We start from the raw sequence: 26329 nt of genomic DNA, 5'->3' as shown, positions 1-26329 counted from the left end.
TCAGGCTGAACTAGGAGACGTGTGAAGCTACTACAGTACCACCTAGTGTCATATGCACAATATCATAAGAAAACACAATACACAGTTATACTAAAAATAAAGGTACTTTATTTTTATGACAATATGCCAAAGTATCTTAGAGTGTACCCTCAGTGAGAGGATAGGAAATATACACAAGATATATATACACAATAGCAAAAATATGCAGTATAGTCTTAGAAAACAGTGCAAACAATGTATAATTACAATAGGATGCAATGGGGAAACATAGGGATAGGGGCAACACAAACCATATACTCCAAAAGTGGAATGTGAACCACGAATGGACCCCAAACCTATGTGACCTTGTAGAGGGTCGCTGGGACTATTAGAAAATAGTGAGAGTTAGAAAAATAACCCTCCCCAAGACCCTGAAAAGTGAGTGCAAAGTGCACCAAAGTTCCCCTAAGGACAAAATAGTCGTGTTAGAGGGAGAATGCAAGGAAAACACAAATCAGCAATGCAACAACGATGGATTCCTGTCTGAAGGTACCTGTGGAACAAGGGGACCAAGTCCAAAAGTCACAAGTAGCTCGGAGATGGGCAGATGCCCAAGAAATGCCAGCGGTTGGTGCAAAGAAGCTCTTACTAGGCTGAAGAACTGTGAATACTGCAGGAACGACAAGGGCTAGAGACTTCCCCTTTGGAGGATGGATCCCCCACGCCTTGGAGAGTCGTGCAGAAGTGTTTTCCCGCCGGATGGACGCCAACAAGCCTTGCTACACGCAAATCGTGTGTTTGGCGTTTTTGGACGCTGCTGGGGCCCAGGAGGGACCAGGAGGTCGCAAATTGGACCTGCAGAGAGAGGGGACGTCGAGCAAGACAAGGAGCCCTCACTGAAGCAGGTAGCACCCGGAGAAGTGCCAGAAACAGGCACTACGAGGATGCGTGAAACGGTGCTCGCCGAAGTTGCACAAAGGAGTCCCACGTCGCCGGAGACCAACTTAGAAAGTCGTGCAATGCAGGTTAGAGTGCCGTGGACCCAGGCTTGACTGTGCACGAAGGATTTCCGCCGGAAGTGCACAGGGGCCGGAGAAGCTTGCAAAGTCGCGGTTCCCAGCAATGCAGCCCAGCGAGGTGAGGCAAGGACTTACCTCCACCAAACTTGGGCTGAAGAGTCACTGGACTGTGGGGGTCACTTGGACGGTGTCGCTGGATTCGAGGGACCTCGCTCATCGTGCTGAGAGGAGACCCAAGGGACCGGAGATGCAGCTTTTTGGTGCCTGCGGTTGCAGGGGGAAGATTCCGTCGACCCACGGGAGATTTCTTCGGAGCTTCTGGTGCAGAGAGGAGGCAGGCTACCCCCACAGCATGCACAAGCAGGAAAACAGTCGAGAAGGCGGCAGGATCAGCGTTACAGAGTTGCAGTAGTCGTCTTTGCTACTATGTTGCAGGTTTGCAGGCTTCCAGCGCGGTCAGCGGTCGATTCCTTATCAGAAGGTGAAGAGGGAGATGCAGAGGAACTCGGCTGAGCTCATGCATTCGTTATCTAAAGTTTCCCCAGAGACAGAGACCCTAAATAGCCAGAAAAGAGGGTTTGGCTACCTAGGAGAGAGGAAAGGCTACTAACACCTGAAGGAGCCTATCACAAGGAGTCTCTGACGTCACCTGGTGGCACTGGCCACTCAGAGCAGTCCAGTGTGCCAGCAGCACCTCTGTTTCCAAGATGGCAGAGGTCTGGAGCACACTGGAGGAGCTCTGGACACCTCCCAGGGGAGGTGCAGGTCAGGGGAGTGGTCACTCCCCTTTCCTTTGTCCAGTTTCGCGCCAGAGCAGGGGCTAAGGGGTCCCTGAACCGGTGTAGACTGGCTTATGCAGAATTGGGCACCTCTGTGCCCAACAAAGCATTTCCAGAGGCTGGGGGAGGCTACTCCTCCCCTGCCTTCACACCATTTTCCAAAGGGAGAGGGTGTCACACCCTCTCTCAGAGGAAGTTCTTTGTTCTGCCATCCTGGGCCAGGCCTGGCTGGACCCCAGGAGGGCAGATGCCTGTCTGAGGGGTTGGCAGCAGCAGCAGCTGCAGAGAAACCCCAGGAAGGGCAGTCTGGCAGTACCAGGGTCTGTGCTACAGACCACTGGGATTATGGAATTGTACCAACAATGCCAGGATGGCATAGAGGGGGCAATTCCATGATCATAGACATGTTACATGGCCATATTCGGAGTTACCATGGTGAAGCTACATATAGGTAGTGACCTATATGTAGTGCACGCGTGTAATGGTGTCCCCGTACTCACAAAGTTCAGTGAATTGGCTCTGAACAATGTGGGGGCACCTTGGCTAGTGCCAGGGTGCCCTCACACTAAGTAACTTTGCACCTAACCTTTACCAGGTAAAGGTTAGACATATAGGTGACTTATAAGTTACTTAAGTGCAGTGTAAAATGGCTGTGAAATAACGTGGACGTTATTTCACTCAGGCTGCAGTGGCAGGCCTGTGTAAGAATTGTCAGAGCTCCCTATGGGTGGCAAAAGAAATGCTGCAGCCCATAGGGATCTCCTGGAACCCCAATACCCTGGGTACCTCAGTACCATATACTAGGGGATTATAAGGGTGTTCCAGTAAGCCAATGTAAATTGGTAAAAATGGTCACTAGCCTGTCAGTGACAATTTGGAAAGAAATGAGAGAGCATAACCACTGAGGTTCTGATTAGCAGAGCCTCAGTGAGACAGTTAGTCACTACACAGGTAACACATACAGGCACACTTATGAGCACTGGGGCCCTGGGTTACCAGGGTCCCAGTGACACATACAACTAAAACAACATATATACAGTGAAAAATGGGGGTAACATGCCAGGCAAGATGGTACTTTCCTACACAACCCCCCCCCAAACGAAGGACAATAAGACTAGCCATTATCTGATGAGTCTTCATTGTCTAAGTGGAAATATCTGGAGAGTCCATCTGCATTGGAGTGGCTACTCCCAGGTCTATGTTCCACTGTATAGTCCATTCCCTGTAGGGATATGGACCACCTCAACAATTTAGGATTTTCACCTTTCATTTGTTTTAGCCAAAGTAGAGGTTTGTGGTCTGTCTGAACAATGAAGTGAGTGCCAAACAGGTATGGCCTCAACTTCTTCAGAGCCCAGACCACAGCAAAGGCCTCCCTCTCAATGGCAGACCAACGCTTTTCTCTAGGGGTCAACCTTCTACTAATAAAAGCAACAGGTTGATCCTGGCCCTCAGAATTAAGTTGTGATAGGACTGCCCCTACTCCTAATTCAGATGCATCAGTTTGGACATAGAATTTTTTAGAGTAACAAGGGCTTTTCAGGACAGGTGCAGAGCACATGGCCTGCTTCAGCTCCTCAAAAGCTTTCTGACAGTTTGCTGTCCATAATACCTTTTTAGGCATTTTCTTGGATGTGAGGTCATTAAGAGGGGCTGCAATGGAGCCATAGTTCTTAATGAACCTCCTGTAATACCCAGTGAGGCCTAGGAAGGCTCTCACCTGAGTCTGAGTGGTAGGGGGAATCCAATCAATAATAGTTTGGATTTTCCCCTGAAGTGGTGCAATCTGTTCCCCACCAACAAGGTGTCCCAGATAAACCACCTTACCCTGCCCTATCTGGCACTTTGAAGCCTTGATAGTGAGGCCTGCCTTTTGCAGGGCCTCCAAAACTTTCCATAGGTGGACCAGGTGATCATCCCAGCTGGAGCTAAAGACAGCTATATCATCCAAGTATGCTGCACTGAAAGCTTCCAGCCCTTGCAGGACTGTGTTCACCAACCTCTGAAAAGTGGCAGGTGCATTTTTCAAACCAAAAGGCATTACAGTAAACTGGTAATGTCCTCCAATGGTAGAAAATGCAGTTTTAGGTTTAGCATCTTCTGACATTTTGATCTGCCAATACCCTGCAGTCAAATCAAAAGTGCTTAGATACTTGGCAGATGCCAGTGTATCTATTAGCTCATCTGCCCTGGGTATAGGGTGAGCATCTGTTTTGGTTACCAAGTTGAGACCTCTATAGTCTACACAAAACCTCATTTCCTTCTTTCCATTTTTAGAATTGGGTTTTGGTACCAGTACCACAGGAGAAGCCCATGGACTGTCAGAGTGCTCAACCACTCCTAGTTCCAACATTTTCTGAACTTCTTGCTTTATGCAGTCCCTGACATGGTCAGGCTGCCTATAGATCTTACTTTTGACAGGTAAACTGTCTCCAGTATCTATAGTGTGCTCACACCAAGAAGTGGTGCCTGGCACAATGGAGAAGAGTTCTGAAAATTGTCCTAGGAGATTTATGCAATTATCTTTCTGCTCAGCAGTAAGACAATCAGCCAAAACTACCCCTTCCACAAGAGCATCTTGTTCTGTGGAAGAGAAGAGATCAGGTAGAGGATCACTGTCTTCTTCCTGTCCCTCATCTGTTGCCATGAGCAGGGTGAGATCAGCCCTGTCATAGTAGGGTTTCAGGCGGTTGACATGGAGCACCCTAAGGGGACTCCTGGCAGTGCCTAAGTCAACCAAGTAGGTGACTTCACCCTTCTTTTCAACAATTGTGTGTGGACCACTCCATTTATCTTGGAGTGCTCTTGGGGCCACAGGCTCCAAGACCCACACTTTCTGCCCTGGTTGGTACTGAACCAAAACAGCCTTCTGATCATGCCATTGCTTCTGGAGCTCTTGGCTGGCCTGAAGGTTTTTACTGGCCTTTTTCATGTACTCAGCCATCCTTGATCTGAGGCCAAGTACATAGTCCACAATATCCTGCTTAGGAGCTTTTAAAGGTTGTTCCCAACCCTCCTTTACAAGTGTGAGTGGACCCCTAACAGGGTGTCCAAAAAGAAGTTCAAAGGGGCTGAAGCCCACTCCTTTCTGTGGTACCTCCCTGTAGGCAAAAAGGAGGCATGGTAGAAGGATATCCCATCTCCTGCGGAGTTTTTCAGGGAGTCCCATAATCATGCCTTTGAGAGTTTTATTAAATCTCTCCACCAGTCCATTTGTTTGTGGATGATAGGGTGTTGTGAACTTGTAAGTTACACCACACTCCTTCCACATGGCCTTTAAGTATGCAGACATGAAATTGCTTCCTCTGTCTGATACTACTTCCTTTGGGAAGCCCACCCTGGAAAATATTCCCAGGAGGGCCTTTGCCACTGCAGGAGCTGTAGTGGTCCTTAAAGGAATAGCTTCAGGATATCTTGTGGCATGGTCCACTACCACCAAGATAAACCTATTGCCTGAAGCAGTAGGAGGGTCAAGGGGGCCAACTATGTCAACCCCTACCCTTTCAAAGGGAACCCCAACCACAGGCAGTGGGATAAGGGGTGCCTTTGGAGTGCCACCTGTCTTGCCACTGGCTTGACAGGTTTCACAGGACTTACAAAATTCTTTTGTGTCCTCAGACATCCTAGGCCAATGAAACAGTGGTACCAATCTGTCCCAAGTTTTCATTTGACCCAGGTGCCCAGCTAAGGGAATGTCATGTGCCAGTGTTAGGAGGAACTTTCTGTACTCCTGAGGGATCACTAATCTCCTGGCAGCTCCAGGTTTAGGATCCCTATGCTCAGTGTACAAGAGGTTGTCCTCCCAGTAAACTCTGTGTGAGTCACTGACATCCCCATTAGCCTGTTTGACAGCTTGCTGTCTGAGACCCTCTAATGTGGGACAGGTTTGCTGTGCCACACTCAGCTCCTCTCTGGCAGGCCCCCCTTCACCCAAAAGCTCAGCAGTGTCTGCTTCCAGCTCCTCTGGTGTAGGTTCTGCACAGGGAGGGAATTCTTCTTCCTCAGAAGTAGAATCCACTGTAGAGGGAGGGATAGTAGGAAGTGGTTTGCTTCTACTAGCCCTAGCTTTAGGGAGCACTTGGTCCATTGTTCCAGGATCCAAGCTTCCCTGTCCTTTTTGCTTTTTGGCCTGAGCCCTTGTCAAAGCAAAAATATGCCCTGGGATGCCCAGCATTGCTGCATGGGCCTCCAACTCCACATCTGACCAAGCTGATGTCTCCAAATCGTTCCCTAATAGACAGTCTACAGGTAAATCTGAAGCTACCACAACTTTCTTTGGACCAGATACCCCCCCCCAGTTGAGATTTACAACAGCCATGGGGTGGCTTTGTGTTATGTTGTGAGCATCGGTTACTTGGTACTGGTGTCCAAGTATGTGTTGTTCAGGGTGCACCAGTTTCTCAATCACCATTGTGACACTGGCACCTGTGTCCCTGTAGGCCTGGACCTCAACACCATTTATTAGGGTTAGTTGCTTGTACTTCTCCAAGTTATGGGGGCAAGCAACCAAAGTGGCTAAGTCAATAGCCCCTTCAGAGACTAAAGTAGCCTCTGTGGTCTCCCTAATCAGACCAACCCCAACTAAATTACCAAAAGTGAGCCCAGCTACTCCCTTGGATTGGCTATTAGTAGGTTTGCTCCCACCACCACTGCTATTAGTAGGGACACTAGGTGTAGCAGTAGGGGTTGTAGTGGTGGGAGCTGTGGTGCCTTTCTTTGGACAACTGGGATCTGTTGTCCAATGGCCTTTTATCTTACATAAATAGCACCATGGTTTCTTTTCCTTGTTCTGATTAGAGGAGGGTTTGGGCCCACCACCCCCACCAGAGTGTTTTTGTGGGCCTGATGAAGACTCATTTTTAGATTTGTCCCCACCCTTGTCAGAAGACTTACCATCCTTCTTTTTGTTGCCATCTTTGTCACCCCCTGTATGAACTTTTCTGTTCACTCTTGTTCTGACCCATTTGTCTGCCTTCTTTCCCAATTCTTGGGGAGAGGTCAGATCAGAGTCCACCAAGTACTGGTGCAACAAATCAGACACACAATTATTAAGAATATGCTCTCTCAGGATTAAGTTATACAGGCTGTCATAATCAGTAACTTTACTGCCATGTAACCACCCCTCCAAGGCCTTCACTGCCTGGTCAATGAAATCAACCCAGTCTTGTGAAGACTCCTTTTTGGTATCTCTGAACTTGATCCTGTACTGTTCAGTGGTTAAGCCATAACCATCCAGGAGTGCATTCTTAAGAACTTGGAAATTGTTAGCATCATTTTCTTTTACAGTAAGGAGCCTATCCCTACCTTTTCCAGTAAATGATAGCCATAGGATAGCAGCCCACTGCCTTTGAGGGACATCCTGTACAGCACAGGCCCTCTCAAGTGCAGCAAACCACTTGTTAATGTCATCCCCCTCCTTGTAAGGGGGAACTATCTTATGCAGATTCCTGGAATCATGCTCTTTTGCAGGATGACTATGGGGAATACTGCTGCTGCCACCATGGGTATCTAAACCCATTTTCTGTCTTTCCCTCTCTATTTCTAAAGACTGTCTATCCAAATCCAGCTGTTGCTTCTTGAGCTTCAGTCTGGTTTGCTCCACTCTCAATCTATTGAGCTCCCTTTCCAACAATCTGTCATCAGGGTGGGTGGGAGGGACATTTCTAGATACAGAGGTATGATGGGAATGAACAGAAGGAGACCTGTCCCTTACAGAGGGCACCCTAACAGCTTGGCTACCAGTATAATGTGAGAGCACATCATCAGTATGATGTGATTCAACCTCTGTACCAACTATGCTAGACTGTCTAGTAATGGGCAGGCTGAGAAGTTTCTTTCCTGAACCTTTTCCTGGGGGAGTCCCTGGATCAGATTGAGAACCATTAGCTACTTTTTCTCCAGATTGGGCACTTATGGCTTTATCCTGTACTCTAAGCATATTAATTAACAGTTCTAAGGAAGGATTCTTCCCTACACTCAAACCTCTCTCTATGCAGAGACTCCTTGCTCCTTTCCAGCTAAGGTGATCATATGCAAGTTTGGACAGTTCAACTTTTTGGCCTGTGCCAGACATTTTTAGAGAGAGTTAAAGTGATAGACAAAGAGAAAAAAGTTTTCAGAACTTTTTGGAAAGACAGAAAAAACTTTTTAAACTTTTAAGAACTTTTTTAAAGTTTTAGAAGTACTTTTCAGCACTTAGAAAAGAGTGAAAAGAGGAAATGCAAAACTTTTTGGCTATGTGTATATACACTGACCTTGTTTTGTATATTTTTCTCTTATGAAAAGTACAATGACAAGAGTGGTAAGTAGTCTCAAGCACTTATCCCACCACTGCACAACCAATGTAGGAGGCTGGACTGGCTTGTAGTGAGTACCAAGGGGTACTTGCACCTTGCACCAGGCCCAGTTATCCCTTATTAGTGTATAGGGTGTCTAGCAGCTTAGGCTGATAGATAATGGTAGCTTAGCAAAGCAGCTCAGGCTGAACTAGGAGACGTGTGAAGCTACTACAGTACCACCTAGTGTCATATGCACAATATCATAAGAAAACACAATACACAGTTATACTAAAAATAAAGGTACTTTATTTTTATGACAATATGCCAAAGTATCTTAGAGTGTACCCTCAGTGAGAGGATAGGAAATATACACAAGATATATATACACAATAGCAAAAATATGCAGTATAGTCTTAGAAAACAGTGCAAACAATGTATAATTACAATAGGATGCAATGGGGAAACATAGGGATAGGGGCAACACAAACCATATACTCCAAAAGTGGAATGTGAACCACGAATGGACCCCAAACCTATGTGACCTTGTAGAGGGTCGCTGGGACTATTAGAAAATAGTGAGAGTTAGAAAAATAACCCTCCCCAAGACCCTGAAAAGTGAGTGCAAAGTGCACCAAAGTTCCCCTAAGGACAAAATAGTCGTGTTAGAGGGAGAATGCAAGGAAAACACAAATCAGCAATGCAACAACGATGGATTCCTGTCTGAAGGTACCTGTGGAACAAGGGGACCAAGTCCAAAAGTCACAAGTAGCTCGGAGATGGGCAGATGCCCAAGAAATGCCAGCGGTTGGTGCAAAGAAGCTCTTACTAGGCTGAAGAACTGTGAATACTGCAGGAACGACAAGGGCTAGAGACTTCCCCTTTGGAGGATGGATCCCCCACGCCTTGGAGAGTCGTGCAGAAGTGTTTTCCCGCCGGATGGACGCCAACAAGCCTTGCTACACGCAAATCGTGTGTTTGGCGTTTTTGGACGCTGCTGGGGCCCAGGAGGGACCAGGAGGTCGCAAATTGGACCTGCAGAGAGAGGGGACGTCGAGCAAGACAAGGAGCCCTCACTGAAGCAGGTAGCACCCGGAGAAGTGCCAGAAACAGGCACTACGAGGATGCGTGAAACGGTGCTCGCCGAAGTTGCACAAAGGAGTCCCACGTCGCCGGAGACCAACTTAGAAAGTCGTGCAATGCAGGTTAGAGTGCCGTGGACCCAGGCTTGACTGTGCACGAAGGATTTCCGCCGGAAGTGCACAGGGGCCGGAGAAGCTTGCAAAGTCGCGGTTCCCAGCAATGCAGCCCAGCGAGGTGAGGCAAGGACTTACCTCCACCAAACTTGGGCTGAAGAGTCACTGGACTGTGGGGGTCACTTGGACGGTGTCGCTGGATTCGAGGGACCTCGCTCGTCGTGCTGAGAGGAGACCCAAGGGACCGGAGATGCAGCTTTTTGGTGCCTGCGGTTGCAGGGGGAAGATTCCGTCGACCCACGGGAGATTTCTTCGGAGCTTCTGGTGCAGAGAGGAGGCAGGCTACCCCCACAGCATGCACAAGCAGGAAAACAGTCGAGAAGGCGGCAGGATCAGCGTTACAGAGTTGCAGTAGTCGTCTTTGCTACTATGTTGCAGGTTTGCAGGCTTCCAGCGCGGTCAGCGGTCGATTCCTTATCAGAAGGTGAAGAGGGAGATGCAGAGGAACTCGGCTGAGCTCATGCATTCGTTATCTAAAGTTTCCCCAGAGACAGAGACCCTAAATAGCCAGAAAAGAGGGTTTGGCTACCTAGGAGAGAGGAAAGGCTACTAACACCTGAAGGAGCCTATCACAAGGAGTCTCTGACGTCACCTGGTGGCACTGGCCACTCAGAGCAGTCCAGTGTGCCAGCAGCACCTCTGTTTCCAAGATGGCAGAGGTCTGGAGCACACTGGAGGAGCTCTGGACACCTCCCAGGGGAGGTGCAGGTCAGGGGAGTGGTCACTCCCCTTTCCTTTGTCCAGTTTCGCGCCAGAGCAGGGGCTAAGGGGTCCCTGAACCGGTGTAGACTGGCTTATGCAGAATTGGGCACCTCTGTGCCCAACAAAGCATTTCCAGAGGCTGGGGGAGGCTACTCCTCCCCTGCCTTCACACCATTTTCCAAAGGGAGAGGGTGTCACACCCTCTCTCAGAGGAAGTTCTTTGTTCTGCCATCCTGGGCCAGGCCTGGCTGGACCCCAGGAGGGCAGATGCCTGTCTGAGGGGTTGGCAGCAGCAGCAGCTGCAGAGAAACCCCAGGAAGGGCAGTCTGGCAGTACCAGGGTCTGTGCTACAGACCACTGGGATTATGGAATTGTACCAACAATGCCAGGATGGCATAGAGGGGGCAATTCCATGATCATAGACATGTTACATGGCCATATTCGGAGTTACCATGGTGAAGCTACATATAGGTAGTGACCTATATGTAGTGCACGCGTGTAATGGTGTCCCCGTACTCACAAAGTTCAGTGAATTGGCTCTGAACAATGTGGGGGCACCTTGGCTAGTGCCAGGGTGCCCTCACACTAAGTAACTTTGCACCTAACCTTTACCAGGTAAAGGTTAGACATATAGGTGACTTATAAGTTACTTAAGTGCAGTGTAAAATGGCTGTGAAATAACGTGGACGTTATTTCACTCAGGCTGCAGTGGCAGGCCTGTGTAAGAATTGTCAGAGCTCCCTATGGGTGGCAAAAGAAATGCTGCAGCCCATAGGGATCTCCTGGAACCCCAATACCCTGGGTACCTCAGTACCATATACTAGGGGATTATAAGGGTGTTCCAGTAAGCCAATGTAAATTGGTAAAAATGGTCACTAGCCTGTCAGTGACAATTTGGAAAGAAATGAGAGAGCATAACCACTGAGGTTCTGATTAGCAGAGCCTCAGTGAGACAGTTAGTCACTACACAGGTAACACATACAGGCACACTTATGAGCACTGGGGCCCTGGGTTACCAGGGTCCCAGTGACACATACAACTAAAACAACATATATACAGTGAAAAATGGGGGTAACATGCCAGGCAAGGTGGTACTTTCCTACAAACATCACTACCAGTATGGTGAGAATAAATGCTTTTGCTATGATGTGAGACAACACTATTTGTATGGTGTGGCTCATCATCATTACCAACTATGCTAGACTGTCTAGTAATGGGCAGGCTAGGAAGTTTCCTTCCAGATTCTTTTCCTGGGGGAGTCCCTGGATCAGATTGAGAACCATTAGCTACTTTTTCAACAGATGGGGCACTTTTAGCCTTATCCTGTTCTCTAAGCATGTTAATTAACAGTTCTAAGGAAGGATTCTTCCCTACACTCAAACCTCTCTTTATGCAGAGACTCCTTGCTCCTTTCCAGCTAAGGTGATCATATGCAAGTTTGGAGAGATCAACATTTTGGCCTGTGCCAGACATTTTTAGAGAGAGTTAAAAGTGATAGAAAAAGAGAAAAAAGTTTTCAGAACTTTTTAGAAAGACAGAAAAAAACTTTTTAAACTTTTAAGAACTTTTTGAAAGTTTAGAAGTACTTTTCAGCACTTAGAAAAGAGTGAAAAGAGGAAATGCAAATCTTTTTGGCTATGTGTATATACACTGACCTTGTTTTGTATATTTTTCTCTTATGAAAAGTACAATGACAAGAGTGGTAAGTAGTCTCAAAGCACTTATCCCACCGCTGCACAACCAATGTAGGAGGCTGGACTGGCTTGTAGTGAGTACCAAGGGGTACTTGCACCTTGCACCAGGCCCAGTTATCCCTTATTAGTGTATAGGGTGTCTAGCAGCTTAGGCTGATAGATAATGGTAGCTTAGCAGAGCATCTTAGGCTGAACTAGGAGACGGGTGAAGCTACTATAGTACCACTTAGTGTCATATGCACAATCTCATAAGAAAAAAAAATACACAGTTATACTAAAAATAAAGGTACTTTATTTTTATGACAATATGCCAAAGTATCTTAGAGTGTACCCTCAGTGAGAGGATAGGAAATATACACAAGATATATATACACAATAGCAAAAATATGCAGTATAGTCTTAGAAAACAGTGCAAACAATGTATAGTTACAATAGGATGCAATGGGGAAACATAGGGATAGGGGCAACACAAACCATATACTCCAAAAGTGGAATGCGAACCACGAATGGACCCCAAACCTATGTGACCTTGTAGAGGGTCGCTGGGACTATTAGAAAATAGTGAGAGTTAGAAAAATAACCCTCCCCAAGACCCTGAAAAGTGAGTGCAAAGTGCACTAAAGTTCCCCTAAGGACAAAGAAGTCGTGTTAGAGGAATAATGCAGGAAAGACACAAACCAGCAATGCAACAACTGTGGATTTCCAATCTAGGATACCTGTGGAACAAGGGGACCAAGTCCAAAAGTCACAAGCAAGTCGGAGATGGGCAGATGCCCAGGAAATGCCAGCTGCGGGTGCAAAGAAGCTTCTACTGGACAGAAGAAGCTGCGGTTTCTCCAGGAACGCAAAGGGCTTGAGACTTCCCCTTTGGAGGGCAGATCCCTCTCGCCTTGTAGAGTCGTGCAGAAGTGTTTTCCCGCCGAAAGAACGCCAACAAGCCTTGCTAGCTGCAAATCGTGCAGTTAGCGTTTGTGGATGCTGCTGTGGCCCAGGAGGGACCAGGAGGTCGCAAATTGGACCAGGAGGTAGAGGGGACGTCGAGCAAGACAAGGAGCCCTCTTAGCAGCAGGTAGCACCCGGAGAAGTGCCAGAAAGAGGCACTACGAGGATGCGTGAAACGGTGCTCACCCGAAGTCGCACAAAGGAGTCCCACGTCGCCGGAGACCAACTTAGAAAGTCGTGCAATGCAGGTTAGAGTGCCGTGGACCCAGGCTTGGCTGTGCACAAAGGATTTCCGCCGGAAGTGCACAGGGGCTGGAGTAGCTGCAAAAGTCGCGGTTCCCAGCAATGCAGCCCAGCGAGGTGAGGCAAGGACTTACCTCCACCAAACTTGGACTGAAGAGTCACTGGACTGTGGGGGCTACTTGGACAGAGTTGCTGGATTCGAGGGACCTCGCTCGTCGTGCTGAGAGGAGACCCAAGGGACCGGTAATGCAGCTTTTTGGTGCCTGCGGTTGCAGGGGGAAGATTCCGTCGACCCACGGGAGATTTCTTCGGAGCTTCTGGTGCAGAGAGGAGGCAGACTACCCCCACAGCATGCACAAGCAGGAAAACAGTCGAGAAGGCGACAGGATCAGCGTTACAGAGTTGCAGTAGTCGTCTTTGCTACTATGTTGCAGGTTTGCAGGCTTCCAGCGCGGTCAGCAGTCTATTCCTTGGCAGAAGGTGAAGAGAGAGATGCAGAGGAACTCGGATGAGCTCTTGCATTCGTTATCTAAAGTTTCCCCAGAGACAGAGACCCTAAATAGCCAGAAAAGAGGGTTTGGCTACCTAGGAGAGAGGATAGGCTAGCAACACCTGAAGGAGCCTATCACAAGGAGTCTCTGACGTCACCTGGTGGCACTGGCCACTCAGAGCAGTCCAGTGTGCCAGCAGCACCTCTGTTTCCAAGATGGCAGAGGTCTGGAGCACACTGGAGGAGCTCTGGACACCTCCCAGGGGAGGTGCAGGTCAGGGGAGTGGTCACTCCCCTTTCCTTTGTCCAGTTTCGTGCCAGAGCAGGGCTAAGGGGTCCCCTGAACCGGTGTAGACTGGCTTATGCAGAATTGGGCACCTCTGTGCCCAACAAAGCATTTCCAGAGGCTGGGGGAGGCTACTCCTCCCCTGCCTTCACACCATTTTCCAAAGGGAGAGGGTGTCACACCCTCTCTCAGAGGAAGTTCTTTGTTCTGCCATCCTGGGCCAGGCCTGGCTGCACCCCAGGAGGGCAGATGCCTGTCTGAGGGGTTGGCAGCAGCAGCAGCTGCAGTGAAACCCCAGGAAGGGCAGTTTGGCAGTATCAGGGTCTGTGCTACAGACCACTGGGATCATGGGATTGTGCCAACTATGCCAGGATGGCATAGAGGGGGCAATTCCATGATCATAGACATGTTACATGGCCATATTCGGAGTTACCATTGTGAAGCTACATATAGGTAGTGACCTATATGTAGTGCACACGTGTAATGGTGTCCCCGCACTCACAAAGTTCAGGGAATTGGCTCTGAACAATGTGGGGGCACCTTGGCTAGTGCCAGGGTGCCCTCACACTAAGTAACTTTGCACCTAACCTTTACCAGGTAAAGGTTAGACATATAGGTGACTTATAAGTTACTTAAGTGCAGTGTAAAATGGCTGTGAAATAACGTGGACGTTATTTCACTCAGGCTGCAGTGGCAGGCCTGTGTAAGAATTGTCAGAGCTCCCTATGGGTGGCAAAAGAAATGCTGCAGCCCATAGGGATCTCCTGGAACCCCAATACCCTGGGTACCTCAGTACCATATACTAGGGAATTATAAGGGTGTTCCAGTAAGCCAATGTAAATTGGTAAAAATGGTCACTAGCCTGTTAGTGACAATTTGGAAAGAAATGAGAGAGCATAACCACTGAGGTTCTGATTAGCAGAGCCTCAGTGAGACAGTTAGTCACTACACAGGTAACACATTCAGGCACACTTATGAGCACTGGGGCCCTGGGTTACCAGGGTCCCAGTGACACATACAACTAAAACAACATATATACAGTGAAAAATGGGGGTAACGTGCCAGGCAAGATGGTACTTTCCTACAGCTGTGAAATAACGTGGACGTTATTTCACTCAGGCTGCAGTGGCAGGCCTGTGTAAGAATTGTCAGAGTTCCCTATGGGTGGCAAAAGAAATGCTGCAGCCCATAGGGATCTCCTGGAACCCCAATACCCTGGGTACCTCAGTACCATATACTAGGGAATTATAAGGGTGTTCCAGTAAGCCAATGTAAATTGGTAAAAATGGTCACTAGCCTGTTAGTGACAATTTGGAAAGAAATGAGAGAGCATAACCACTGAGGTTCTGATTAGCAGAGCCTCAGTGAGACAGTTAGTCACTACACAGGTAACACATTCAGGCACACTTATGAGCACTGGGGCCCTGGGTTACCAGGGTCCCAGTGACACATACAACTAAAACAACATATATACAGTGAAAGATGGGGGTAACATGCCAGGCAAGATGGTACTTTCCTACAGTAGAGTGCAGAGACCTCAGGGTGACGCACTGCAGCTCTCATCTGAGGGTGACATGGGGTAGAGCACAGAGACCTCAGAGTGACGCACTGCAGCTCTCATCTGAGGGTGACATGGGGTAGAGTGTAGAGACCTCAGGGTGACACACTGCAGCTCTCATCTGAGGGTGACATGGGGGAGAGCGCAGAGACCTCAGGGTGACACACTGCAGCTCTCATCTGAGGGTGACATGGGATAGAGCGCAGAGACCTCAGGGTGACACACTGCAGCTCTCATCTGAGGGTGACATGGGGTAGAGTGTAGAGACCTCAGGGTGACACACTGCAGCTCTCATCTGAGGGTGACATGGGGGAGAGCGCAGAGACCTCCGGGTGACGCACTGCAGCTCTCATCTGAGGGTGACATGGGGTAGAGTGCAGAGACCTCAGGGTGACGCACTGCAGCTCTCATCTGTGGGTGACATGGGGAGAGCGCAGAGACCTCAGGGTGACACACTGCAGCTCTCATCTGAGGGTGACATGGGGTAGAGCGCGGACCTCAGGGTGACGCACTGCAGCCCTCATCTGAGGGTGACATGGGGTAGAGTGCAGAGACCTCAGGGTGACGCACTGCATCTCTCATCTGAGGGTGACATGGGGTAGAGTGTAGAGACCTCAGGGTGACGCACTGCAGCTCTCATCTTAGGGTGACATGGGGAGAGCGCAGAGACCTCAGGGTGACACACTGCAGCTCTCATCTGATGGTGACATGGGGGAGAGCACAGAGACCTCAGGGTGACACACTGCAGCTCTCTGAGGGTGACATGGGGTAGAGCGCAGAGACCTCAGGGTGACGCACTGCAGCTCTCATCTGAGGGTGACATGGGGAAGAGCGCAGAGACCTCAGGGTGACACACTGCAGCTCTCATCTGAGGGTGACATGGGGAAGAGCGCAGAGACCTCAGGGTGACACACTGCAGCTCTCATCTGAGGGTGACATGGGGTAGAGCGCAGACCTCAGGGTGACACACTGCGGCTCTCATCTGATGGTGACATGGGGTAGAGTGTAGAGACCTCAGGGTGACACACTGCAGCTCTCATCTGAGGGTGACATGGGGTAGAGCGCAGAGACCTCAGGGTGACACACTGCAGCTCTCATCTGATGGTGACATGGGGTAGAGCGTAGAGACCTCAGGGTGACGCACTGCAGCTCTCATCTGAGGGTGACATGGGGTAGAGCGCAGAGACCTCAGGGTGATGCACTGCAGCTCTCATCTGAGGGTGACATGGGGTAGAGTGCAGAGACCTCAGGGTGACACACTGCAGCCCTCTTCTGAGGGTGACATGGGGTAGAGTGCAGAGACCTCAGGATGACACACTGCAGCCCTCTTCTGAGGGTGACATGGGGTAGAGTGCAGAGACCTCAGGGTGACGCACTGCAGCTCTCATCTGAGGGTGACATGGGGAGAGCGCGGAGACCTCAGGGTGACGCACTGCAGCTCTCATCTGAGGGTGACATGGGGACATGGGGAGAGCGCGGAGACCTCAGGGTGACGCACTGCAGCTCTCATCTGAGGGTGACATGGGGTAGAGCGCAGAGACCTCAGGGTGACACACTGCGGCCCTCATCTGAGGGTCACATGGGGTAGAGCGTAGAGACCTCAGGGTGACACACTGCGGCCCTCATCTGAGGGTGACATGGGGAGAGCGTAGAGACCTCAGGGTGACACACTGCGGCCCTCATCTGAGGGTGACATGGGGAGAGTGTAGAGACCTCCGGGTGACGCACTGCAGCTCTCATCTGAGGGTGACATGGGGTAGAGTGCAGAGACCTCAGGGTGACGCACTGCAGCTCTCATCTGTGGGTGACATGGGGAGAGCGCAGAGACCTCAGGGTGACACACTGCAGCTCTCATCTGAGGGTGACATGGGGTAGAGCGCGGACCTCAGGGTGACGCACTGCAGCCCTCATCTGAGGGTGACATGGGGTAGAGTGCAGAGACCTCAGGGTGACGCACTGCATCTCTCATCTGAGGGTGACATGGGGTAGAGTGTAGAGACCTCAGGGTGACGCACTGCAGCTCTCATCTTAGGGTGACATGGGGAGAGCGCAGAGACCTCAGGGTGACACACTGCAGCTCTCATCTGATGGTGACATGGGGGAGAGCACAGAGACCTCAGGGTGACACACTGCAGCTCTCTGAGGGTGACATGGGGTAGAGCGCAGAGACCTCAGGGTGACGCACTGCAGCTCTCATCTGAGGGTGACATGGGGAAGAGCGCAGAGACCTCAGGGTGACACACTGCAGCTCTCATCTGAGGGTGACATGGGGAAGAGCGCAGAGACCTCAGGGTGACACACTGCAGCTCTCATCTGAGGGTGACATGGGGTAGAGCGCAGACCTCAGGGTGACACACTGCGGCTCTCATCTGATGGTGACATGGGGTAGAGTGTAGAGACCTCAGGGTGACACACTGCAGCTCTCATCTGAGGGTGACATGGGGTAGAGCGCAGAGACCTCAGGGTGACACACTGCAGCTCTCATCTGATGGTGACATGGGGTAGAGCGTAGAGACCTCAGGGTGACGCACTGCAGCTCTCATCTGAGGGTGACATGGGGTAGAGCGCAGAGACCTCAGGGTGATGCACTGCAGCTCTCATCTGAGGGTGACATGGGGTAGAGTGCAGAGACCTCAGGGTGACACACTGCAGCCCTCTTCTGAGGGTGACATGGGGTAGAGTGCAGAGACCTCAGGATGACACACTGCAGCCCTCTTCTGAGGGTGACATGGGGTAGAGTGCAGAGACCTCAGGGTGACGCACTGCAGCTCTCATCTGAGGGTGACATGGGGAGAGCGCGGAGACCTCAGGGTGACGCACTGCAGCTCTCATCTGAGGGTGACATGGGGTAGAGCGCAGAGACCTCAGGGTGACACACTGCGGCCCTCATCTGAGGGTCACATGGGGTAGAGCGTAGAGACCTCAGGGTGACACACTGCGGCCCTCATCTGAGGGTGACATGGGGAGAGCGTAGAGACCTCAGGGTGACACACTGCGGCCCTCATCTGAGGGTGACATGGGGAGAGCGTAGAGACCTCAGGGTGACACACTGCGGCTCTCATCTGAGGGTGACATGGGGTAGAGCGTGGAGACCTCAGGGTGACACACTGCAGCTCTCATCTGATGGTGACATGGGGGAGAGCGCAGAGACCTCAGGGTGACACACTGCAGCTCTCATCTGAGGGTGACATGGGGTAGAGCGCAGAGACCTCAGGGTGACACACTGCAGCTCTCATCTGAGGGTGACGTGGGGTAGAGCGCGGAGACCTCAGGGTGACACACTGCGGCCCTCATCTGAGGGTGACATGGGGGAACTCGGAGAGACCTCAGGGTGACACACTGCAGCTCTCATCTGAGGGTGACATGGGGTAGAGCGTGGAGACCTCAGGGTGACACACTGCAGCTCTCATCTGATGGTGACATGGGGTAGAGCGCGGAGACCTCAGGGTGACACACTGCAGCTCTCATCTGAGGGTGACATGGGGTAGAGCACAGAGACCTCAGGGTGACACACTGCGGCCCTCATCTGAGAGTGACATGGGGTATAGCGTAGAGACCTCAGGGTGACACACTGCGGCCCTCATCTGATGGTGACATGGGGTAGAGTGTTGAGACCTCAGGGTGACGCACTGCAGCTCTCATCTGAGGGTGACATGGGGTAGAGTGTTGAGACCTCAGGGTGACGCACTGCAGCTCTCATCTGAGGGTGACATGGGGTAGAGTGTAGAGACCTCAGGGTGACACACTGCAGCTCTCATCTGAGGGTGACATGGGGTAGAGCACAGAGACCTCAGGGTGACACACTGCAGCTCTCATCTGAGGGTGACATGGGGGAGAGTGTAGAGACCTCAGGGTGACGCACTGCAGCTCTCATCTGAGGGTGACATGGGGTAGAGCGCAGAGACCTCAGGGTGACACACTGCGGCTCTCATCTGAGGGTGACATAAGGAGAGCGCGGAGACCTCAGGGTGACGCACTGCAGCCCTCATCTGAGGGTGACATGGGGAGAGCGCGGAGACCTCAGGGTGACACACTGCAACTCTCTGAGGGTGACATGGGGTAGAGTGTAGAGACCTCAGGGTGACACACTGCATCTCTCATCTGAGGGTGACATGGGGTAGAGTGTAGAGACCTCAGGGTGACACACTGCAGCTCTCATCTGATAGTGACATGGGGTAGAGCGCAGAGACCTCAGGGTGACGCACTGCAGCCCTCATCTGAGGGTGACATGGGGTAGAGCGCAGAGACCTCAGGGTGACACACTGCGGCCCTCATCTGAGGGTGACATGGGGTAGAGCGCAGAGACCTCAGGGTGACACACTGCAGCTCTCATCTGAGGGTGACATGGGGTAGAGCGCAGACCTCAGGGTGACACACTGCAGCCCTCATCTGAGGGTGACATAGGGTAGAGCGCAGAGACCTCCGGGTGACGCACTGCAGCTCTCATCTGAGGGTGACATGGGGGAGAGTGTAGAGACCTCAGGGTGACACACTGCAGCCCTCATCTGATGGTGACATGGGGGAGGGCGCGGAGACCTCAGGGTGACACACTGCAGCCCTCATCTGAGGGTGACATAGGGTAGAGCGCAGAGACCTCCGGGTGACGCACTGCAGCTCTCATCTGAGGGTGACATGGGGGAGAGTGTAGAGACCTCAGGGTGACACACTGCAGCTCTTATCTGAGGGTGACATGAGGAGAGCGTAGAGACCTCCGGGTGACACACTGCAGCCCTCATCTGAGGGTGACATGGGGTAGAGCGCAGAGACCTCAGGGTGACACACTGCATCTCTCATCTGAGGGTGACATGGGGTAGAGTGCAGAGACCTCAGGGTGACACACTGCAGCCCTCATCTGAGGGTGACATGGGGAAGAGCGCAGAGACCTCAGGGTGACACACTGCAGCTCTCATCTGATGGTGACATGGGGTAGAGCGCGGAGACCTCAGGGTGACGCACTGCAGCTCTCATCTGAGGGTGACATGGGGTAGAGTGCAGAGACCTCAGGGTGACACACTGCAGCCCTCATCTGAGGGTGACATGGGGAAGAGCGCAGAGACCTCAGGGTGACACACTGCAGCTCTCATCTGATGGTGACATGGGGTAGAGCGCTGACCTCAGGGTGACACACTGCGGCCCTCATCTGATAGTGACATGGGGTAGAGCGCGGAGACCTCAGGGTGACACACTGCAGCCCTCATCTGAGGGTGACATGGTAGGATACCTCTGAGACCACAAGACGGCTGACAACCTCCTCCCTCCCTAGACATTTTTAGGGTGAGACTCTCATTTGTGTAGGCGCGTCCACTCACATCATCTCTTCTGATCTGGACTTCTAGGACAATGAAACTCTGAAATACCACATCATCCTGGGAGAGAAGCTGCGCCTGGCGGACCTGAAGGACGGCATGCACAGATCCACCATGTTGGGGTCATCATTTTGGCTCACGTTTTATAGAAAAGGCAACCAGGTACGTGCACTGCGTGGGCCATGGTTACTCATTTTGTTCACTTACTTTGGGATATTAGCATGGGTGAAAGGTCACATTTTGCTAGTAAAGTCTGGAAGGATTCTGTCGTGTTACCCCTCGTTTATCGGTTTGAAGCGCAGTCGATCCCCTAGGCCGCAAGAGGCTACTACAGTCCTCTCAGGGAAGAAACTGGCAAATGTGACTGAATGAGCTAAGCTGAAGTGTGAACGAGTGTTAAAGGTCAGACAAACCTGCCAGAGAATGTCTCACTCACAGGTGGTTTGTATGGTGCCCTGACCCCGCACCCAGAATCAGTCTGCACACGCAATCCTTGGTGTTTCACCACATCATACACTGTCTGTAAGCGAGTGCATTAGAATGACTGAAATACTATGATCAGTTAAGCAGTAACAATGCATATTAGAGCAAAGGTCACAGATGGCAGGAAGGGATATGACCACCTGCACTAGGGGCTTTACCCCTGGCGCTTGTAACCACGGTTCAACCCCCTCTAGCAGCCAGTCCGCGCGCCCCAGCTGCCCCAAACATCACTCCCGGGTAAACCTTCTAGGTGTGGCGCTCGGAAGGGGGTGCACTCGTGCTCGGGCTCGTGGTATACTCTGATCCATCAGCACATCTCGTTCAGATGTGCCTGAGGAGGGTGTTGCTTCACCCCCTCTCCTTCCTTGCATCTCACAAGGTCCTCTCTCTTGTAGCATCTGCTCAGCTCCACCCTTCTTATGAACATGGTGTGCACTCGAGGATGGACCTTCTCGGCCGAGATCGTGAATTAGAAAACATGTTAATCCAAGCACGCAGTTATTGCTGTGAAACAGAAATGCCAGCTGGGCCTGCCCTCTGTTTCTAGCTTTCCACTTGAACTTCTAAGACGCTGTTAAATGACCAGAAGTTGGACGACCATTCATGGTGCCCGCTTCTGGTCAGCGGAAGTCAGAGGAGGACGGGAGAAAGAAAGGGCGTAGAAAGCATCACTGAGATCCTTCCATCCCCAGATGCTCCAGGCCACAGGTGAGGGAGGCCCTGTCTTCACAAAACCAGGCTCGGGCTCGGTCTTCCCCTTTGGGTCCTTCTCTGAATCTTCAGCAAGTGCCCTCCAAGTCCCCCACACCATCCTCAGTTCTGCAGCAGAAAGCGGGGGGCCCAGGGATTGGAGGGACCCCTCCAGCACCTGTGCAATGTCAGAAGGACCCGGGGAAGCACAGGGCAGTGACCGCTGCTGCCTGTCCCTTTCCTGCCCATAGCTGCTCTCTGAGGTGTCCTTGGCAGTTTAATGAAAGAAATACTGTTGCAACAATTGTTGGGTTTTTTGGTGGAATATAGAGAATCCCAGAGACTAGGCACCCATGTGACTCTGTGTTAGTTTACACGTGAGGGAGAGAGGAACAGAGCATTAGGATCTCTTCCCGGCCTCCTGTTAGGTTCTTGGGCTTCTTGTGCTTCTGACAGCAGAAGGAACCCAACATCCCGGCTTCTTCAACTTCAGCTCCTTGATGACGGTGTTGAATAAGTGCCAGATGCATTAAGTCGGGGCAGGTGGAAGCACAGATTTAATGAATGAGTATGTCCTTAGTCTTCTCTAGCAGTTTTCTTTGAAATAGTCAATAGAGACCTCTCGACCAAACTGATCTCCACATCCAGTTGAAAAGTCCTGAAGCTGTAGGCTAGAACATCAGAGTTTCCCTCATGGAACTCGCTCAAGCCTTCCTCCACGGACAATTCCAGGCCTGGTCTCTCAAACATCTTCTTGAAGTTTCCCAAAAAGATAATTCACCTAACTTCAGTATTCATCTTTCTAATGAATATCTACCTGAGGTTCCTCGAGGCTCGCCCACCTCCACTTTCGATCCAACAGGGCTACAAGCTAGGTCTGCTCACAGCTCAGGGTCTGGGGACGTAGATAAACTGACACCATCATGCAGAGGTGGTGCTTATGTTTCACCCTGTGTAGTTATGTCCGGGTCAGAGGTGAGTCAGGATGAAGGCTGATAGTACCACCTACTGGCAGACAGAAGATCCCGCAGGAGTTTCCAGATCCGGTCTGGCACTTGGGAATATTCAGAAGGTGAGGATTCTGTGGGTAGATAGAGCATCTACCAGGCAGACAGTTACCCAAGGTAAGTAGTAAGTAACTTACTCAATGTATTAGAGTCATGAACATCACAGCAGATGCTTCAGACCTGGCCCATGATGGTAACAACGGCTCCTTGTTCTCCCTGCAGACGTATGTCAATGATGTTTCATTGGATGGTTCTGTTTTTGAGACGAAGAACGGGGTGATAATCGGAGTTTCTCAGGTTCTGCGGATCCAGAAAAACCACTGTGATGTCAACAAACCCACCGTAGTGAAGGTAAGACCCTGCGCCACATGTGAGCTCATGTTGGATATAACCTCCCGGGGGTACTTGGGATCTTGGGATTTTATTGTGAACGTGAATCCTGACCATGTCTGTTCCTTAACTTCTCTGTGGCATGCACTCACGCTCCTTCCTCAGTAGGTCTCGGGAGACCCACGTCCCTAGCTACTCCTACATACGAGGGAAAATTTCATTCAAAATGCCAAACAGCTGTTAACCTGTTACACCTTCTGTGTTGTGCCCTCAGTGTAGTTGGGTTGATCCTGTCAATGTTTCCCATCAACGGAAGACCATTCCTGCTTGACCAAAAACTGATCTTCTAAGACGAAGAGCGAAGGTTTTGAGTTTTTGCTGCAATAAGAATGTGATTCCTACGAAGCCTCAATATCACACCGGATTATTCGAGCCACTGAGGTTATAGAGCGCTCAGGGACTTATTCAAAACCTTAGGGCGCTATTTGATGCTGAAAAGTTATTGGTGTGTACCCCGATATTTACAGATTTTTGGGGACCTTTGGGTTTATTGAGATACTTTGGGAGCCGCATGGGGATTTTTGGGCAACAAAAGGCTATTGGGCTCATTAAAAAGTTAATATCACTTGTGTACATGGAGCACCTAGTGAACCAATAAAACACCTTAAACTGAGCTCACTCGAAGGAGTAGATAGAGAATTCGCCTGAAAATATGATGTCAAAAAGATGTGATCAAAAGAGCTTTTGGGGGAAACCACTTGTTGGTGTGCTATGAAGAGCAGTGTCCTCATTCCCTGACTCAAGGATCCAGAACTGAAATTCAAATAATCATTCATCCACACCCTAAATATTGTTAAGAGACGATTAGTGACATTTCAAATTAAATATTTTCAACCACAACACCTGAAATAAAGCTTTAATTGACACAAATGGTACATTTTCAATCAATCAAGTGTTTCTATGAAAGATAATACCACCATTTCTTGTCATTACCTTTGCCTGAGTGCAATGGAAGTCTGGCCCACTGTAGGTCTGAGCTCTGGAGGGGCTCATGAATAATGTAATATGGTTGCATGTGATGCCCTTGGGCACAACTGCAGGTACTGACCATGTTTTTATTTCACCAGAGCAAGTGTAGCAAGTGTGCCCGAGGGATTGTGTGTCCTGTTGGAACATTGCTTGAGGTAAGTGTATATTTCTGCAGCTATTCCAAAGGTGTTAAAAAGAACACAAACACAGCATGAATGAGTGGTTGTGTCACTGGTGGTGTGCTGCCACTGAGAGGGTTTACTTACAGCAGAAGTTTGCTTTGGAAATGTAGAATTGTTGGAGGATTCAGAAGCCCATGTCTAAAGGCAGTGTCTACTGAGAAGGATCTACTGGTCTCTGTGCATGTGAGGATGTCCTCTTTAGTGAGGGGACATAGAGGGTGCCTATATAACCGCTCCTGTGACATGCCAGGAGGTATATCTCCGCGTATTAGGAACACCATACTTACTTTTCCCACCACAGCCAGTTCCATTTAGGTGCTTTATGGAGTTAAGTTTTTCCGACATGGTGGTGAATGAATGATCCTTCAGGGCCTGACTTTCCTATTGCCCCCCCTTGTTTAGAAGAGTAAACACCAGACTTTGGCACAGCAGTAATGGGTAAGGGGCACGTCTGGCACCTCGGTCCCTCTGAATAGGCTTCTCATACCACCAGACATGGAGATGGCAAATCTGCCTTTTTAGGGATTCTCTGTCTAAATCTGAATGCTTTACTTTAAGGCTCTTTTCAGTTTATCCCACTTCACGCCCCTTTAAAACGCCGCACGGCTCTCTGGCTTACAGCCTGATTCCAAAAGGCCTGTAGATGTGTGTTTGTGGCTCACCCTGTGCCAATGCACATTCATTTTGTTTCTTAGCATTTGACTGCTTTCCTCACATTTGCATGTGGTGCACATACAGGGATAAACCAAGCGTGTAGATGTGCAGTTAAATGAGGCATTGGTGGATCGTTGAATTCTGATTATTATAGGTGTAGGAGGCTGGACTGGCTTGTAGTGAGTACCAAGGTGTACTTGCACCTTGAACCAGGCCCAGTTGTCCCTTATTAGTGTATAGGGTGTCTAGCAGCTTAGGCTGATAGATAATGGTAGCTTAGCAGAGCAGCTTAGGCTGAACTAGGAGACGTGTGAAGCTACTACAGTACCACCTAGTGTCATATGCACAATATCATAAGAAAACACAATACACAGTTATACTAAAAATAAAGGTACTTTATTTTTATGACAATATGCCAAAGTATCTTAGAGTGTACCCTCAGTGAGAGGATAGGAAATATACACAAGATATATATACACAATAGCAAAAATATGCAGTATAGTCTTAGAAAACAGTGCAAACAATGTATAGTTACAATAGGATGCAATGGGGAAACATAGGGATAGGGGCAACACAAACCATATACTCCAAAAGTGGAATGCGAACCACGAATGGACCCCAAACCTATGTGACCTTGTAGAGGGTCGCTGGGACTATTAGAAAATAGTGAGAGTTAGAAAAATAACCCTCCCCAAGACCCTGATAAGTGAGTGCAAAGTGCACTAAAGTTCCCCTAAGGACAAAGTAGTTGTGTTAGAGGAATAATGCAGGAAAGACACAAACCAGCAATGCAACAACTGTGGATTTCCAATCTAGGGTACCTGTGGAACAAGGGGACCAAGTCCAAAAGTCACAAGCAAGTCGGAGATGGGCAGATGCCCAGGAAATGCCAGCTGCGGGTGCACAGAAGCTTCGACTGGACAGAAGAAGCTGAGGTTTCTGCAGGAACGAAAAGGGCTAGAGACTTTCCCTTTGGTGGACGGATCCGTCTCGCCTTGGAGAGTCGTGCAGAAGTGTTTTCCTGCCGGAAGGACGCCAACAAGCCTTGCTACACGCAAATCGTGCGTTTGGCGTTTTTGGACGCTGCTGGGGCCCAGGAGGGACCAGGAGGTCGCAAATCCGACCTGCAGAGAGAGGGGACGTCGAGCAAGACAAAGAGCCCTCACTGAAGCAGGTAGCACCCGGAGAAGTGCCAGAAACAGGCACTACGAGGATGTGTGAAACGGTGCTCGCCGAAGTTGCACAAAGGAGTCCCACGTCGCCGGAGACCAACTTAGAAAGTCGTGCAATGCAGGTTTAGAGTGCCGTGGACCCAGGCTTGGCTGTGCACGAAGGATTTCTGCCGGAAGTGCACAGGGGCCGGAGTAGCTGCAAAGTCGCGGTTCCCAGCAATGCAGCCCAGCGAGGTGAGGCAAGGACTTACCT

The 26329-nt window shown here is 50.2% G+C and overlaps 1 protein-coding gene across 2 annotated transcripts in view; it reads left to right on the top strand.

The window, feature by feature from the left end:
• STAB1 (stabilin 1) overlaps window positions 1–26329 on the top strand; it is an 829863-nt gene that overhangs the window by 442597 nt on the left and 360937 nt on the right. For both annotated transcript variants that reach the window (XM_069206091.1, XM_069206090.1), the window contains exons 35-37: window positions 20560–20691; window positions 22932–23060; window positions 24167–24223. In XM_069206091.1, coding sequence (XP_069062192.1) covers window positions 20560–20691; window positions 22932–23060; window positions 24167–24223 — 318 coding nt within the window. The remainder of the gene's footprint in view (window positions 1–20559; window positions 20692–22931; window positions 23061–24166; window positions 24224–26329) is intronic.

Source organism: Pleurodeles waltl, chromosome 9, assembly GCF_031143425.1.
Source record: "Pleurodeles waltl isolate 20211129_DDA chromosome 9, aPleWal1.hap1.20221129, whole genome shotgun sequence".
Taxonomy (NCBI): Eukaryota; Metazoa; Chordata; class Amphibia; order Caudata; family Salamandridae; genus Pleurodeles; species Pleurodeles waltl.
Note: the sequence above shows the minus strand (reverse complement) of the source record. Positions and strands in the feature narration are given on the sequence as shown.